The following is a 14,693-nucleotide window of genomic DNA, read 5'->3' as shown; positions in this document are numbered from 1 at the left end:
GCAATGAAATGCAGAGAAAGTGCCCCCGGCAGGAAAGGAAACAATAAAGATGAAGATGTATTTCTCCATGCATGGAATTTGCATGGAATTGGCTTTTCATTTAGGGATCTCACTGTGTGGTACCAAGCTCATTCATCAGCTCCACTAAACTCTACAAATCCCAGCTGCAATTCTTGTGCTCCAGGACTGGACCAGCAAGACTGGGAGCTGCAAATTACCTTCCAAATGTAATGCTTAAATGTGTTCTTAAATAAACATTCTGTGTCTCCAGCACTGCCACAGGACACCAATAACCTGCACTAAGCTCATCCACAGCTGGGCTAGAAACAACACAGCTCAGCACTGTGACTCAGTAACTATATTTGGGATTTTCATCTGACAATCCAGCTTTGGGGGTTGTTTGGGATTTTTTCTCCCACAGAACTTACCAACACCATAGTCTGAATTCAGCACACCCTGTAGGTTTTGTTTCTTCCTCTGATGTTAATGAAAAATTATTTTTTAGCATTACAGATTAAGTTGGGAAGCAGTTTAAATATACAGAAGAACTGTATATTCAGTCAGGGAATAAGGTATTTGCAAAGGCTTCAGAAAGGCACAGAACCACATTTCTGAGAAATCAGACCTCAACTCTTCCCCAAAAATATGTACATACATTTACAGCACTCTCTACCTCCAATAAATCTAACAGAACCATTCCCCTAAATTCTTCTCTAGCTGAAATTTGTTTTCATTCAGAAAGTAATTTATTTTAAAAAGTGTTTCATGACTAGGAGCAATGAAATTTATCTAATGTATGTAGTTTTTCTACACAGTTTCTATACAAATTATGTACAAAAAGACTCCAACAAAGAAGGTAAAGGTTGTGGAGCAAATTAGAGTCAGCATTTCCAAAGGAAATAATGAGTTTTACTTCACTTTTCCCCAATGATCTTTCTCCAAAAGCTGCTCAGACTGTGAAAACAGATCGAGTCAACCCATTAGTGCCAAATGCTGGCATTTCCTTTATAGTTCCTGGAAAGTGAAGCCATCTTCACTTAGGATTGAAATAAGACTTATCATCAGCCTAGGTTGAAGCTTAGGTAGGAAGAGCTTTTATTTAACTATTTGGAAATTATTGGATTGGAGAAAGAAAGAGAAAAGAGGTTCAGGGAACATAAAACTCCCATGTTTTCAAATTCCTTTAAACACTATGACAGCTGTTGATAGATTTTGGCACATGCAACAGGTTTCAGGAAATAAAATGGAATAAAAAACTAAATCACACAGCTCCCCTGCCCTTCAACAGCACAAACCCCCTGGCAGTGCCAATTAGTGTGAACATTAATTAGCCAGGCACTGCCAGAAGAAAATAACCAATGGAAATCAATAACCTGTACATTAACAAGCAATAAAAGTAGTCTTGGTTTAATGGCAACTAATTTGGCATCTACCAGCATAGCTCTATTTTCCCCCCAAAGCCAGAATGAGCTTCAATTCTTCCCCACCTGGAACAGGGTGGGAAGGGCAGGCAGAGGATGCCATTCCTGAGGTCTCCTGAGCACCTCCTCATGAAGGATCCAGGGAGGATGTGGCAGGTGAGGAAGGGCAATTCCTGACTGTCCTCAGTGCTGACAAGAAGCCCAGACCCATCAGTGATGGAAAAAACCAGCAGTGTTTGGCTCTAAGCCCCTCCTGGGATGGGCAAATTTCATACTTCAACTGAAAGGCAGAACTGGGGGCTGATAACTAAAAATTACAAATTCCACTGCCAAACTGGTTCCTGCAACCTCCTGACTTTTAATCTGGAACCTGTTTGCTTTGCTACACGCTCAAGTCTCAAGTTTGTTGCATGTCCCAAACTTGACATTTAGCATGCCAGCCAAAAATGGGTCCTTTAGGTTTAACAAATCACTGAAAAACCTTGGAACCAGCCCCAAATCATAAGGAACAGAGCCCAAAAGTATCTTCTGCAGCTCTCTGGAGGCTCTCCCTGTGCTGTCACTGTCACCTGCTGCCTTTAGGCCATGCACTCAGAGCCAATGGCACAGAAGGTCACCTTTCCCAGGACAGCATTCCCTAAAGACAGCAAGTTCCATCTGCCAAACCTTTTTGCAAAACACAACCAGTCCACCTGGGCAGGATTAGCTGGCCCCACCTTGTGTGCTCAGCCACAAGGAACACGTGCTCACTGCTGTCTCTAAGAAATCCAATCCTTTCAGAAACGGCACCTCTAAGCAGGCTCCCACCCCAGAGCTCTTAATGCCCCCACTGAGAAGTGGCTGCACTGAAGCGTTTTCTCATCTCCTCATTTTTCAGCTCTTGCTTTCAGCACACTCCACTTGTGCCTGGCCCTATTCCAGGGCCCAGTTCTAAACTCAGTGTCCTCAAAGCCTTGATTTCAAGTGACTAAACAACACCCAATTCAAACCAATGCTTGAGTACTTTTAAAAATGCCTAAACTGATCTATATTTGACTTTTAGCAGAGTTACAGGGATCCTGTACTCAGAGCAAAAGGGTCCAATGCTCCACTAAAGCAAATATTAACACATCACACAGCAGCTGTGTGAAAACTCCTTCAAGGCCAAGAAATGAGGCAGAGTGCAAGAGGAGAAGTAACTGATTAACAGTTGTGACAGTGCTGCACGTTGAGTTGAACTGGATTATCACTTCTCCCTCTCTTTTGAAGTATTAACGCCCTGCACACCCCAGTGATGTATGGATCCAGCAGGAAAGGCAGTGTTCCATGGAGGAACTTCAGCCACCTTTGAAACACCTGTGCTCCATCAAACAAGGATCTGGGAGCATTAATTGTGGAGGCTCAGAGTTTACATCTTTGAAGGGTGCACTTTCTCCAGCTCAGATATCTGAACATTTCCAACACCATGCAGGGTCTCCCTCCTTTAAAGTCCCTTTTCAGAAAATGAAGAACCTCCAGCATTGCAGATAAAGGCACTGAAGAAAATAATAGCAAGACTTCCTGGCAGTGTGCACTGACTTCACACAACAGCTTTTGATTTTCCTTCTTCTCCAGCTAAGCTGAAGAACATGTACCCTGCAGGCTGTGATGCCTCCAGCTCCTGCCACAGAAATAATGAGCCTTGCCCTTGGAAAACTAACAGCACTCATCATTTATCTGTTAGAATATCAATCCCCAGCACCACAGCCTGCACCTGTATTTCCAAACACAGAGTATTTCTGCTGAAGAGAAAATGCCAGGCTGCTCTCTCAGGCTGCCTACAGTCCAGCCATGAACAGGACTAGGAAGGAAATGCAAACTGTCAGGCCCATTCCTCCAAACTCACAGGATATTCATGTCAGATGCAGCCATTAATAAGAACTGAGACTTTTTTTCCCTTTTTCCTTTGAGGCACCCACTGAACACAAGTTTTTCCACCCTCTCCAGCATATACTTACCCTCAGCTCCACCTCTTTGCCAAGTAAGTCATACAGGACTGCTCCTTTGGAGGTGATTTCAGAAGCAAGCTGTCTAGCTGCCTTCAAGTCAGCAATCTGGGAACACAGCAACAGCACTGAATAGCAGGAGAATCCCAACATCACAAAGAATATCCATGGTATTTCTCATTCTGATGTCAAAATTGCACTGGAGGTCAAATCTCTGCCAGAGGTTGTGCACCAGAATCAGAGTGGACAGTCTCTCTTGGCTTTGAAACAATTCAGGTGAGGCTCTGTCAGGTACAGGTTTCTGAGGGTAATCCCAAATACTTTAGGCCAAGAAAAAAACCCCACAAATCTCCTCAGAACTGTGGCTCAGCCAGCTCTTGGTTCATGTGCTGCCCAGAACAAAGGGAAACATCACCTTTTTCATAAGCAGAAGTAAAAACTTCATTTACCAAAAGGAATGGGAGCAGCCTGCAATGGAATTAATGAACTTTTGAGCATCTACCAAGTGGTTTTTTTGTTATTTTTTCAGAGAGACACATCAGACTTACAGAGAGGAGAATCACTTCTGGGTCTGCCATTTTCTCAAGAATCACAGGAACAGAGAATCATACAATGGTCTGTGTGGGAAGAGACTTTAAAGCCCATCCAGTTCCACTCCTGCCACGGGCAGGGACATCGTCCACAGATGTAGTAACAGAAATTCCTCTTATTTAGCAAAGTGCTGGGTTTTTTTGGGTTTTTTTGGTGTTTTTTTTTGTTTGTTTGTTTGTTTTTGGTTGTTTTTTTTTTTTTATATTTAGGGAAGGTGCTTTTAAAATATCAAGAGATGGTTTTTATTTTAAGGGCTTGAACACCTTTGATGTCTGTTAGGATCACAGGAAGATTTCCCTTTCTTTGAATGCAAATGGGCTCAAAATCAACTTTCAGTCAGTATTTTGCAAGCTCCTCCTGTTGCAAAAGTTCAGTAGGTAGAAAATAATCTTTATTCCAGCCTACTCCAATATTTGTATGGTGTCAACAGGATTTCAATATAAAGAGAACCAGTTTTGTGCCACTGTTGCCTTGTGCCCCAGATTGCCAAGCAATATGTTTACCATCTGTTAGAGGTATAGCAGTTGTCTTCTGTTCAGTGGGCAGTTTTCCTTATCTCTTCCACAGCCACTCCTCCCTCAGGGGAGACATCTGCTGATAACAGGCTATTGAATGTCACTGCATGACTGATAAGAACTACAGCATCCCACTGGGAGATGTGAGCCCAGAGGGAGGAGCCAAGCATTCCCAACTGGATAGAATCTGAGATCTTGGGACACCAGAACAGCATTTCCACTGCATTCCCAGAGGAACAGCTGCCTTTTCCACTGGATCTTCAGGGGAAGACTCCACCCTTCTACAGGATCCCTGCTCCAACAGAACCACACTTGACACTCAGGAGGACTGCAGCCACAATTCCAATTGGACTGCTATCAACACCCTGACCCACAGGGTGTCAGGTTGTGTTCTGACTCTGTCAGTGTTGTTTTAGTTTAATGCATTGTTTATTTTATCGTTTTATTTTCTTCCCTAATAAAAAAACTGTTATTCCTGCTCCCATATTTTTGCCTGAGAGCCCTCCTTAATTTCAAATTTATAGCAATTCGGAGGGAGGGGGTTTACAGTTTCCACTTCAGGGGAGGCTCCTGCCTTCCTTAGCAGACACCTGTCTTTCCAAACCAAGACACCTCGTATTATGCTTCTGGTTGAGAATTCAGAGATTAAAACAAATCACAGAGTCACAGAACCCCACCTCCTGAAAGCCTGACTTAAAACCCTGCCTACTGCCTTGCCAGAACATTCTCCAGTGAAATGCCAGCTAGCAAACGGACGAGTTTTCCCAAGTGAACCCGAGAGCGGCAGTTTTGCTTACTTTGGAGCCCAGATCAAACTTGAACTTGGCGCTGTCCTCCTCGGGGAGGTGCGCGCGCTCCGCGCCCTGCGTGTTCATGGCGCCGTAGAGCACCGAGGTGACCTTGAGCAGCTCCTTGACCGCGTGTCCATCGGCCTGGTACAGCTTCTTGGTGTTCAGCTTGATGTGAGCCTTGGTAGCCTTGGGCAAGAACGAAACAATTCAGCGGTCACAAAGGACAAAATCCTCAGTTATCTGCACTCAAAGCTCGTTTTGGGGGCACCAGTTATTCTGCTGTACAGAACAACTCCTCCTGTTTGGACGCCCAGTTTGCCTCATCATAATACCGGTCTCTCTGGAAGAAATTTTTCTGAAACCTGTGCACTTTGTGCATGTCGGAACATTTGCAGAAAAACCCTCAAACTATCATCATTTCTTCCCTGAATAAAGATCAGCAAAAACCCTATGCACCATTTAAATTCAAATTAAGTTTAAGTGGAAAGTAAGTGCTGCCCAGGTCTTGTGATGATGCTGCAGAGAGGTAAATTTCCCCCTTAATGAGTTGCAAGAATGAGATCAGTTATCCTAATTTAACTGTCTTCTCTTCCAGCAGCACCTTCCAAATGTTTTATTGCTTCTCTCAATTTTTTTCCCTGCTAGGATATTAGTGATTTTATTCCCTTGCCTTGCATCTCTGAAAGGTACAGACAGAACAATAAGGAAAAAAATACTAAAAATTCTAATATTATCTTTTTGTGCTTCAAAATAATAAAGGGGGGAAATTACTATCTGTCACAGAAAGGACACAAATGTTGTTCTTGAAATTCCAGGTAAGTTTATATTATAAATGAATTGCCTCAAGGAGCCAACCACAAATTTCAGGGGAAACTTTGAGGGAGTCTCTGTGGTGCCATAACTAAACAAGGAGGCAAAAAAAATATTGATCACCATCTACGGATCCAAAAACAAAGCTTAAAAATGACACATGAAGCACAAAAGTGACTTAACATCTGCATTTCAGTATATTTTTGAGATGAAACTTCTGCTGAAATGTTTCTCCTTTGGGAATGCTGTAGCAGATAGAGCCTATCCATGAGTCACTGGTGGTATTACACAGCTTTGGTTTTACAGTGCTCCTGGAAGGATTTCACATTCCCTCAGGCTCTGACAGAGCAGGATCTTCAAGCTGGGGGAAGAGACTCAGACATTATAGTACTTGGTACAATACAATTATAAGCTCTGCATTGAGCTTCACTGAATAATGGACTGGAGGAAAAAATCCTGTGAAACTAAAGAGAGAAAGCACCACATGACAAACCCTGGATTTGGCTCCAGCTTTTCCACAGAAACAAAGGAAACGGATGCTGGCCCATGCTTATTCAGGTGTATTTTGTCAAGACTTTGTGACTTTAAAAACAGATTTTAATTTCCAATAAATATTTTCCTCTTGCCTCTCTCATCTCAAAATCTCAAGCCAGCCAGGAAAGCGACTCTTTGTATCTGTCTGCAGAGACAGGACCCAGGGAATGGCTGGAGCTGCGTTAGAGAGGGTCAGGCTGCATCTCAGGAGAAGCTCCTTCCCCCAGAGGGTGGTGGGGCACTGAACAGGCTCCCCAGGCAATGGGCACAGCCCCAAGGCTGCCAGAGTTTAAGGTCCCAACTCAGGATCTTCTGTGGCTCCTGAAAATTGAAGGCCAAACTTCCAGAACAGGCTCCTGATGTTGTGCACCTGAGCCAGGGGAATACGAGACTCACAGTACAAAAAATCCCTAATTTCAAAATTGAAATGTTGGTCTCAGAATGACCTCAAATGAGCCAAGACACAAAGTGAAAAGCCAGGTATGTTCACCTCCCTTGCCTTGCAGTAGAAGCAATCTAAAAAAAATAATTGCAGAAACAGCAAGTATTCCATTATAGGAGAAGTGGTCATTAAATTGACAGACTCTGTTAAACATCCCCTATCCAAAGGGGACTGATGCACTAAATTATAAAAGATGTTGTTGGAGACAGAAGTTCCAATTTCAGCTTCATTCACCCTCAAGAGAGTAAAATCAATGTCTAGTAAGAGGAAAAAAAAAAGGTTTTTCATTCAAAGGCTAGTTAAAAAGAGAAAAAATACACAGACAAGGATTTATATTTTTCAGACTGGCACAATGGCACTGTGGAGTCAAGAAGACAACTTCATGTTTGGGAAATCACCTCCATCACTTCATCTTTGAAACACCTATTTGATTTGCTCTTTTATTCTGTAACATTTCTAGCTTTACAGAACCATTAAAAACCACAGCTATTTATTCTGAAGATCAGATGGTTAAAATGCAACAAAAAACCCCAAGTATTCAGCAAGAACAGCAGCCACAGCCAGAAAGTTTGCTTAACTTCACAATCTGCTTTATTAATATCATGGAGCCAAATTTTCTGTGATGTCTGGCTCTTGCCAAAGGTTTTGTGCCCTTGAGTTGCTGAGTTTGTTTTAATGAATGAATTTCTACGAGATGAACTCACTGGAGGCTTTTTGTTGCACTCTGCCTCAAATTTGGATCCAAGTGGGCTCAGGCAGCAGCCAGGTATTGAGCACCGCTGATCAGGGCAGCTCCAGGGGGAAAATTGACTAAAAGCCCACCTAAGGCAACCTTGCAGGCACTTCAGAACTTTGGGGTCTGGGAAGGAGACTTTTGGTAAGCTCTCAAACTGCCAGGAACACAGAGCAGTAGTTAATCTGTGTGGAAAATTAACACCTCCTCACTCCTTGTTCAGAAAAGCAGAGCAAAGCTCCAGCCACATTCCCTGGTGATGGATCTGTCCTGACATTCTCTGCTGAGACAATTCTGTCTCCATCACATCTCCCATCTGCCCACGGATGCATAAAGCCATTAACTCCTGGGGAAGATAATTGTGGATTGCATGGACAGTGAATTATTAAGGAAATGTCTACAAGCTTCTCTCATTCTGAAAATGCTGAAAACCTACAATAATCCCCACACTAACTTGTAATATTAACTGAGACTAAGTACAGGATGACTAAAGTAATTTCCATTAATTTCATTTTCTGATCATATTATGTAATTCTCCAAAACCTTTGGGATTTCTGACATGAAATCAGCTATGGAAAAGCATCACATTATTTCTGCTTCCAGACTTGTGCTTGGAGGGGGAAACCCTCCCAAAGAAAACAGACCTGTTCACTCCATCTCAAGATGCCCCAAGGCTCAACAGTACATTCTAATAGGTTCATGAATGTACCCTGCTCTGAACATGGAAATTTAAGAATTAAGAGAATTTATGGTGCACACTATTCACAAATGACAAGGGAAATATTGTTTAAATGACATTTTAATACATTTTAAGATTTTTTTTTAAAGTATTGCAATTCATCTTTGGTATTAGCATAAAAACTTCCATTGCTTCCAGATCTACCTGAAGCCCCAGAAAGTTCTTTTCACATATGAAGAGTGTTGATCTAAGTGTGTGGTAACATCAAAGGCTCCCACTGCTTCCAAATAACATGAATTTTATGAAGGACAATGTTATTTTAGTCCAAAAGACTAAAAAATTTGATGACCCAATCCAAATATGCTCATGCATAAAAAATTGGATCTGAGAAAAAAACCCCATGCCCTGATCTATGGGAAATCTCATCCAACCAATACATGATTCTGCATCATAATGAAAACACCACAAGTTATGATAATTCAAGCACAGAAAAAAAAATCAGGCATCCAAAGTTAGCAATAACCAAGGTGGGATCTCTTCTGAACAATTTAAATGGTTTTAAAACATTTCCCATCTCCAGCTGTCTCTTCCACTGTTACCTTTTATAAACAAGGAGAGATAAGGATGAATATTGGTTTAGATCCCAATTTAGATACCAATATTGTATTTAGGTCCCAATATCGTATTTAGAACCCAGCTCTGCAGAGAGAAGTACAGAATGTCACTAACAGCATGCCCTGGCCTCTTCAAATTTCCAGCAGCACAACACACAGGATCACAGAATCATGGAATGGTTTGGGTTGGAAGGGACCTTAAAACTCATCCAGTGCCACCCCTGCCATGGGCAGGGACAGCTGCCACCATCCCAGGCTGCTCCAAGCCCCGTCCAGCCTGGCCTTGGGCACTGCCAGGGATAAAGCAGCAGCAGAATGTAACACAAACTCAGCCACCGCTTGCAGGGAAGCTCTGAGGAGTTAAGAGAGAAAGCTCTAAAGCTGCCATGGAGCCAGGATTTCAGATCTTCAGGGTTTCAGCCCAAGCACAGCTCCTGGGCAGACTCACCATGAACTGAGCCACGGCCTTAATGAAGAAAACGCGGTCCTGCTCTGTCTCCACATCCCCAGGAATGTCACTCTGAGGCTCATACCTGTGCAAACAACAGCTGGAGATCACAACAAGGTTCTGGCAATGAAGAGCCTGCTTCATCTGTGAGGCAAAGATCAAACTCAAAGTGAGCACGGGCAGACTGGAGAATGAACGTGTGAATAAATTCCTGCCGCGCCCTGGGGCATCCAGAGCCTGGAGCGCACACAGGGCTCTGCACAAACTGCAGGAGCTGTGGAACCCGACACGCTGCACAAGCTCAGAGCCAGACATCGTTTCAAACGTCCTCCTTCCCTAAGGAAACTTGTGGAAAAGCAAACTGAAATGCTTAAAAAAAACATCAGTGAGATGCAGAAACTTCCAGAAGTGGCCAGTCAGCAGGAACCAGGGAAGAATAAAAGGAAATCCAGTGACTTGGACCCTCAGTGTTTTAAAGACTATTTAGGCAACTTAATCCAAGTATTTCTGAATGATTGTGAGTATATCCCTGTTTCACAACAACTGCAAGAGTTTTCAGCAAATTTCTAACGACTTGGTAATTAAACTTAATGGATATTAATTATTAATTATTCATTATTAATCCAGCAATCAGGAAAACTGGCCAATGTTGGTTTTTATAATGTTCTACCTTACACTCTTGAAAAAACCCCTTAATTTTACACTTAAGCAGGAGAGAGAAGATAATGTATAATTCAAATAACTCTTCAAGATCCAGAAGTATTTAACCAAAGTCTATCAATGGGTTAAGTGGGTGTAAAACTGCAACTGGGCAGTAGAATATTAGAACCAAACCATTTTATTTCTTTTAAACGTGTTGTGGATGCAGGGCAATACCAGGCTGTAGCAACAGGGCAAGAACTGGCTGGGTTTTGGTGAAATTCACCCTGTTTGCATAAGAGATCAGACATGGACAGGATGGCTGTGGAATTTGGAGAATATGTGAGAGAGATAAAGCTACTTTAAAATGAGTGTGTCCACAAACCTGTGCCAGCACTGAGTCACTGGGTTTGCTACTCCAGACTGTGTCATTCAGCCAAAAATCTGCAAATACCACGTTTCTGTCTGGTATTTAGAAGAACGGAGCTCAAAGAATTACTGAACATCACTGAGTTCCCTCATTTCACAGCACACCATCAGCTCCCAAGCACACTCCCCATATCTCAGCATCAGCCCAAAACTTGTTGGCCTCATCACCAACCTTTTCACCAGCCACAGCAGCACTTCTGACACAAGCATGAAGTTTGGGGTGTGGAAATTCTCCATGGATATGAGTCGAGGATACCCCAGCGCCCTCATCATCTCAGTAAAATCTGAAAAATGAGGAAGAGCAGGGATTTCTTCTTTTAAAGCTAGTAAGGGCTTTGCCAAGATTGCCATCTCCCACAGACTGCTGCTTAGTTACCATGTGATATACCCAGTGCAAAGCGCTGTTAAAAAAATTAAACCTCATTAATTAACAGAAATCGTATCATTTCAACAGAAAACACGCTCAAGTGAAAACAGGCGTTTTTAACGAGCTGAAACAACGCAGCCACAGGCTCTCCCTGCAGCCACAGCGCTCACTGCGTTCCCTACGGGCGGGGCCATCCCGCCCTGCAGGGCTGCGCCACCCCCGGCAGCGGGGACCCCTCCCCGGCAGGGAGCGGCGGGCTCAGCCCTGCATCCCCCGCGGCGCCGCCCGCCGGCAGCTCCCCGTGCGGCCGAGCGGAGCAGCGGGGCCCCTGGAAGACCCAGCCGGGGCTGCCGCGTCCCGCCCGGCCCGGCCCCGCCGCCCCGGCCGCGCTCACTGCGGAGGTCGCGGAACGACATCGCCGGCAGCCGCGGGCAGCGCCGCTCTGAGGCAACTGCGGCCGCTACGGCAGCGCGGCGGGGCCAAACCCCGCGGGAAGCGAAGCGTGCGGCGGGCAGGACACGGATTCCGGAATGGCGGGATGAACTGCGGGGAAGAGCGCGCTGAGGTCAGCGAGTCAGCCTGCGAGCCATCGCCAGCGTGGCGACCACACCAGAGCACTGAGTGCCATGTCCAGGCTTTCCTTAAACACCTCCCGCCACAGCGAATCGGCCGCACGCATGGGCAGCCCATTCTAATATCTCATCACCCTTTCAGGGAAGAAATTCTTCCTGGTGTCCAATCTAAACCACGCCTGGCGCACTTAAGACTGTGTCTTGTCCTGTCCCTTGTTCCCTGGAAGCAGAGCCAGCCCCCCCGGCTGCACCCTCCTGGCACGGGCGTGCCGAGAGTGGGAAGGTGTCCCTGTTCTCCCCCACCTCCCGCAGGATGAGCCCCCCGGCTCCCTCAGCCCCTCAGCCGCTCGGCACAGGACATGCCGAGGCCGCCGGGGCAGAGCCGGGCCGGGGGCGCAGGGAATGGCCGGCGGGAGCGGGGCAGGGCTTGTGGCCCTGTACTGGGTGCTGGTGAGGCCCCAGCTCCAGTGCTGTGTCCAGTTAGGGGCCCCTGAATTGCGGGGGGACATTGAGGGGCTGGAGCGGGTGCAGGGAAGGGAACAGAGGTGGGGAAGGAGCTGGAGCTCATGTCCTGTGTGGAGGGGCTGAGGGAGCCGGGGGGGCTCAGCCTGGAGAAGAGGAGGCTCAGAGGGGATGTTCTCACTCTCCTCAACTGCGTGACAGATGGAGCCAGGTGGGCCTCGGGCTCTGCTTCCAGGGAACAAGGGACAGGACAAGAAGTCTTAAATGTGTCAGGAGAGGTTTTGGTCATATTTAAGGAGGAATTTCTTCCCTGAAAGGGTGATATTAGAATGGGGTATTTATGTGTGTGGTGGATTCACTGTGGCAGGAGGTGTTCAAGATAAACCTGAGTGTGATACTCAGGGCTCTGGTCTGGTTGCCACGGTGCAGCTGGGTCCCAGGTTGGACTAAATAACAGGGCTTTTGTACCCCAATTGATTCAGTGATTCTGTGACATTACAGCCTTTGGGGACAGCGTGGTGGCTGATGAGTGTCCCCAGCCCGTCGCCGTGCCCAGAGCCCAGGCAGAAGTGGCAGAGCCTGTTGAGTGTGGCAGCTCGGCCTTCAGCAGCACCATGGGCAGCCAGGGGCTCTCCCGGCTGCTGCAGCTCTCGGTGTTGCTGCTCTTGGTGCAGCCACTGGAGCCTTCAGCCCCGCTGCCGGGGACACGGGGACCTGGGAAGCGCTTCCCGAGCTCCTGGAAGAGCAGGACGTGGTGCCAACGAGGGACGCCTCATAGTGCTGGTCCTGGAGGCGCTGCCGGGGACGCGCGCAGCCCTGGTCCTGCTTCTGAAGGGCCTTCGCCTGGGCCGGCTCCGGGGCAAAGGGCTCGGGAGCCGCTGGGGAGAGCCGCGGGAGGGGCTGGGGCAGCTGGGCCGGGGCCGGAGCCGCCCAGGCCTTGGGCGCGGGGCGAGGGCTGAGAGCCCCGGGGGAGCAGAGCTGGGCGGGCCCGAGGGCGCTGGGCCGCCGGGGCAGCCCTTGGGCCGAGGCGCGGAGGCAGAGCGGGGCTGAGCCCGGGGCGGGGCAGGAGCGGGGCCCGGCTGAGCCCCAGCGAGCCCCGGCAGCGGCGGCCGGAGCTCTGCTCGCTGCAGCCTCTGCCCGGGGCAGCCCGGCCGGGCCCGGGGCTCTCTGTGCAGGCGAGGCCAAAGGCTCAGCCCCCCGAGGCCCCCGCGCCCCTTCCGTGGGCTCCCTGGGCTGCGGGGCACAGGAGCCAGAGCGCCTCGGGCTCTGCCCGGCCGGGCTGCCGGGGCCGCGGCTGCTGCCGGGAGCTGCTGCAGCGCTGCTGGAGGAGCGGCCCCGCCGAGGCGCTGCCTGCGCCCCCGCTCCCGGCAGAGCCGCTGCCCGGAGGGAAGAGGCGAGGGCAGCCTGGCACGCAGGAGAGGAGGAGGAGTGACGCTTCTCACCTCTCCTCTGACTCCCCAGCCCCAGCTCGTCTCTGGGCTTGCTGGACACGGCAGGGAATGTATGACCAGTGCTGAGCCCGGGCACTGGGACATTCCTGCCCACAGGTGTAAGGAACCCTTTTGTTATTACAAAAATAGGTTTTTCAGAAGTCTTCCCCACCTCCAGTTGAAGTTTTTCAAAGAGTTTAGGCATAGGCTTCCCAGTCATGTTCTCACCCCCTAGCTGAAGCTGGGAAGAGCAGTCTAGTTCAATAAAGTTCATGTTTTCTGTACATTGCTGTGTTACTTTACTCTTCCATATCTGCCAGGGCAGTCCAATTGATGGTTTTGCACATGGGCTGCAGACCAGCACTAAAGTTAAGCCTGGGTGCCAGCAGGATTTAGATTGAGGGCAGCTGGAAGTCACACCATGGGCAATATTCTCTTGCCTGTGGCTTGCAAAGAAGCTTTTCTTTGATCCCTGTCTGCACTGTGCCAGGAGACCCCCACAGGCCCAGGGTGGTTTCTGGGTGGCCCCAGAAGGCTCTTGCAGGCCCCTGGGACAGCAGGGAAGGGGCAGGAGCATCCCTGGGGGGCTCAGACAGACCCACAGAGTTGCTGGGCTGCAGAAGCTGCCTCAGAAGGCAGCTGAGGCCAACCAACAGGGCTTTTGCAGCCTCTCAGCTCCCAGCTGCATCTGCTGGTGACTGATCCTGGCAGCAGCTTCGTTATAAACTTCTTCAAGGGTGCTGATGTCCTGAGTTTGCCCCTACAGACATAGCCCACAGCAGTTTTCATGTTGATGCGTCAAGGAGGAACAGCGTGAGGGTTCCTATGCTGACACTGGTGGTGTCCCATGGACCAAGGAATGGCAGCTGTGACCGCAGAGCTCTGCATTAACACTGGATGGAGCAGCCACAGCTCTTCCTCACAGGGCCATCTGTATCTTAGGGTGGACTGAGCTGAAAATCATCTGTGTCAGGCTGAGCTGGGCATGTCTGAGGACATTTTGCAGAGCAGTTCACAGTTTTTGACTTCAAACTGCCCAAGCTTAGAAGACACACAGACGTGGACTCTGTAGTGAGCAATGCTCATGGACATGATTGAAAAAGCAATCAAAAGCAAGGGAAGAGCGATAAATCCTGAAAGAATGAATAATGAAATGAAATAGTTACATTAGAAAATAGGAGATGTGTTTAGAGACTGGGTTTTTTATGCCAGAAACCCGTGAGACAGCAAACATTGAATAATTCACCAGTTC

At 47.6% G+C, this 14,693-nt stretch overlaps 1 protein-coding gene across 5 annotated transcripts in view; it reads right to left on the bottom strand.

The window, feature by feature from the left end:
- Positions 1-11,791, bottom strand: part of CLUAP1 (clusterin associated protein 1) — a 58,676-nt gene extending 46,885 nt beyond the window's left edge. Inside the window, exons 1-5 of one of the 5 annotated variants that reach the window (XM_038151458.1) lie at positions 11,372-11,791; positions 10,783-10,894; positions 9,543-9,627; positions 5,289-5,468; positions 3,398-3,493 (exon numbers count right to left, since the gene is read on the bottom strand). In XM_038151458.1, coding sequence (XP_038007386.1) covers positions 3,398-3,493; positions 5,289-5,468; positions 9,543-9,627; positions 10,783-10,894; positions 11,372-11,393 — 495 coding nt within the window. In that variant the 5' untranslated portion in view covers positions 11,394-11,791. The other 4 variants (XM_038151460.1, XM_038151459.1, XM_038151455.1 and 1 more) reach the window with 4 other exon arrangements.
- Between the last annotated feature and the right edge of the window lie 2,902 nt (positions 11,792-14,693).

Source organism: Motacilla alba, chromosome 14 (genome assembly GCF_015832195.1).
Source record: "Motacilla alba alba isolate MOTALB_02 chromosome 14, Motacilla_alba_V1.0_pri, whole genome shotgun sequence".
Taxonomy (NCBI): Eukaryota; Metazoa; Chordata; class Aves; order Passeriformes; family Motacillidae; genus Motacilla; species Motacilla alba.
Note: the sequence above shows the minus strand (reverse complement) of the source record. Positions and strands in the feature narration are given on the sequence as shown.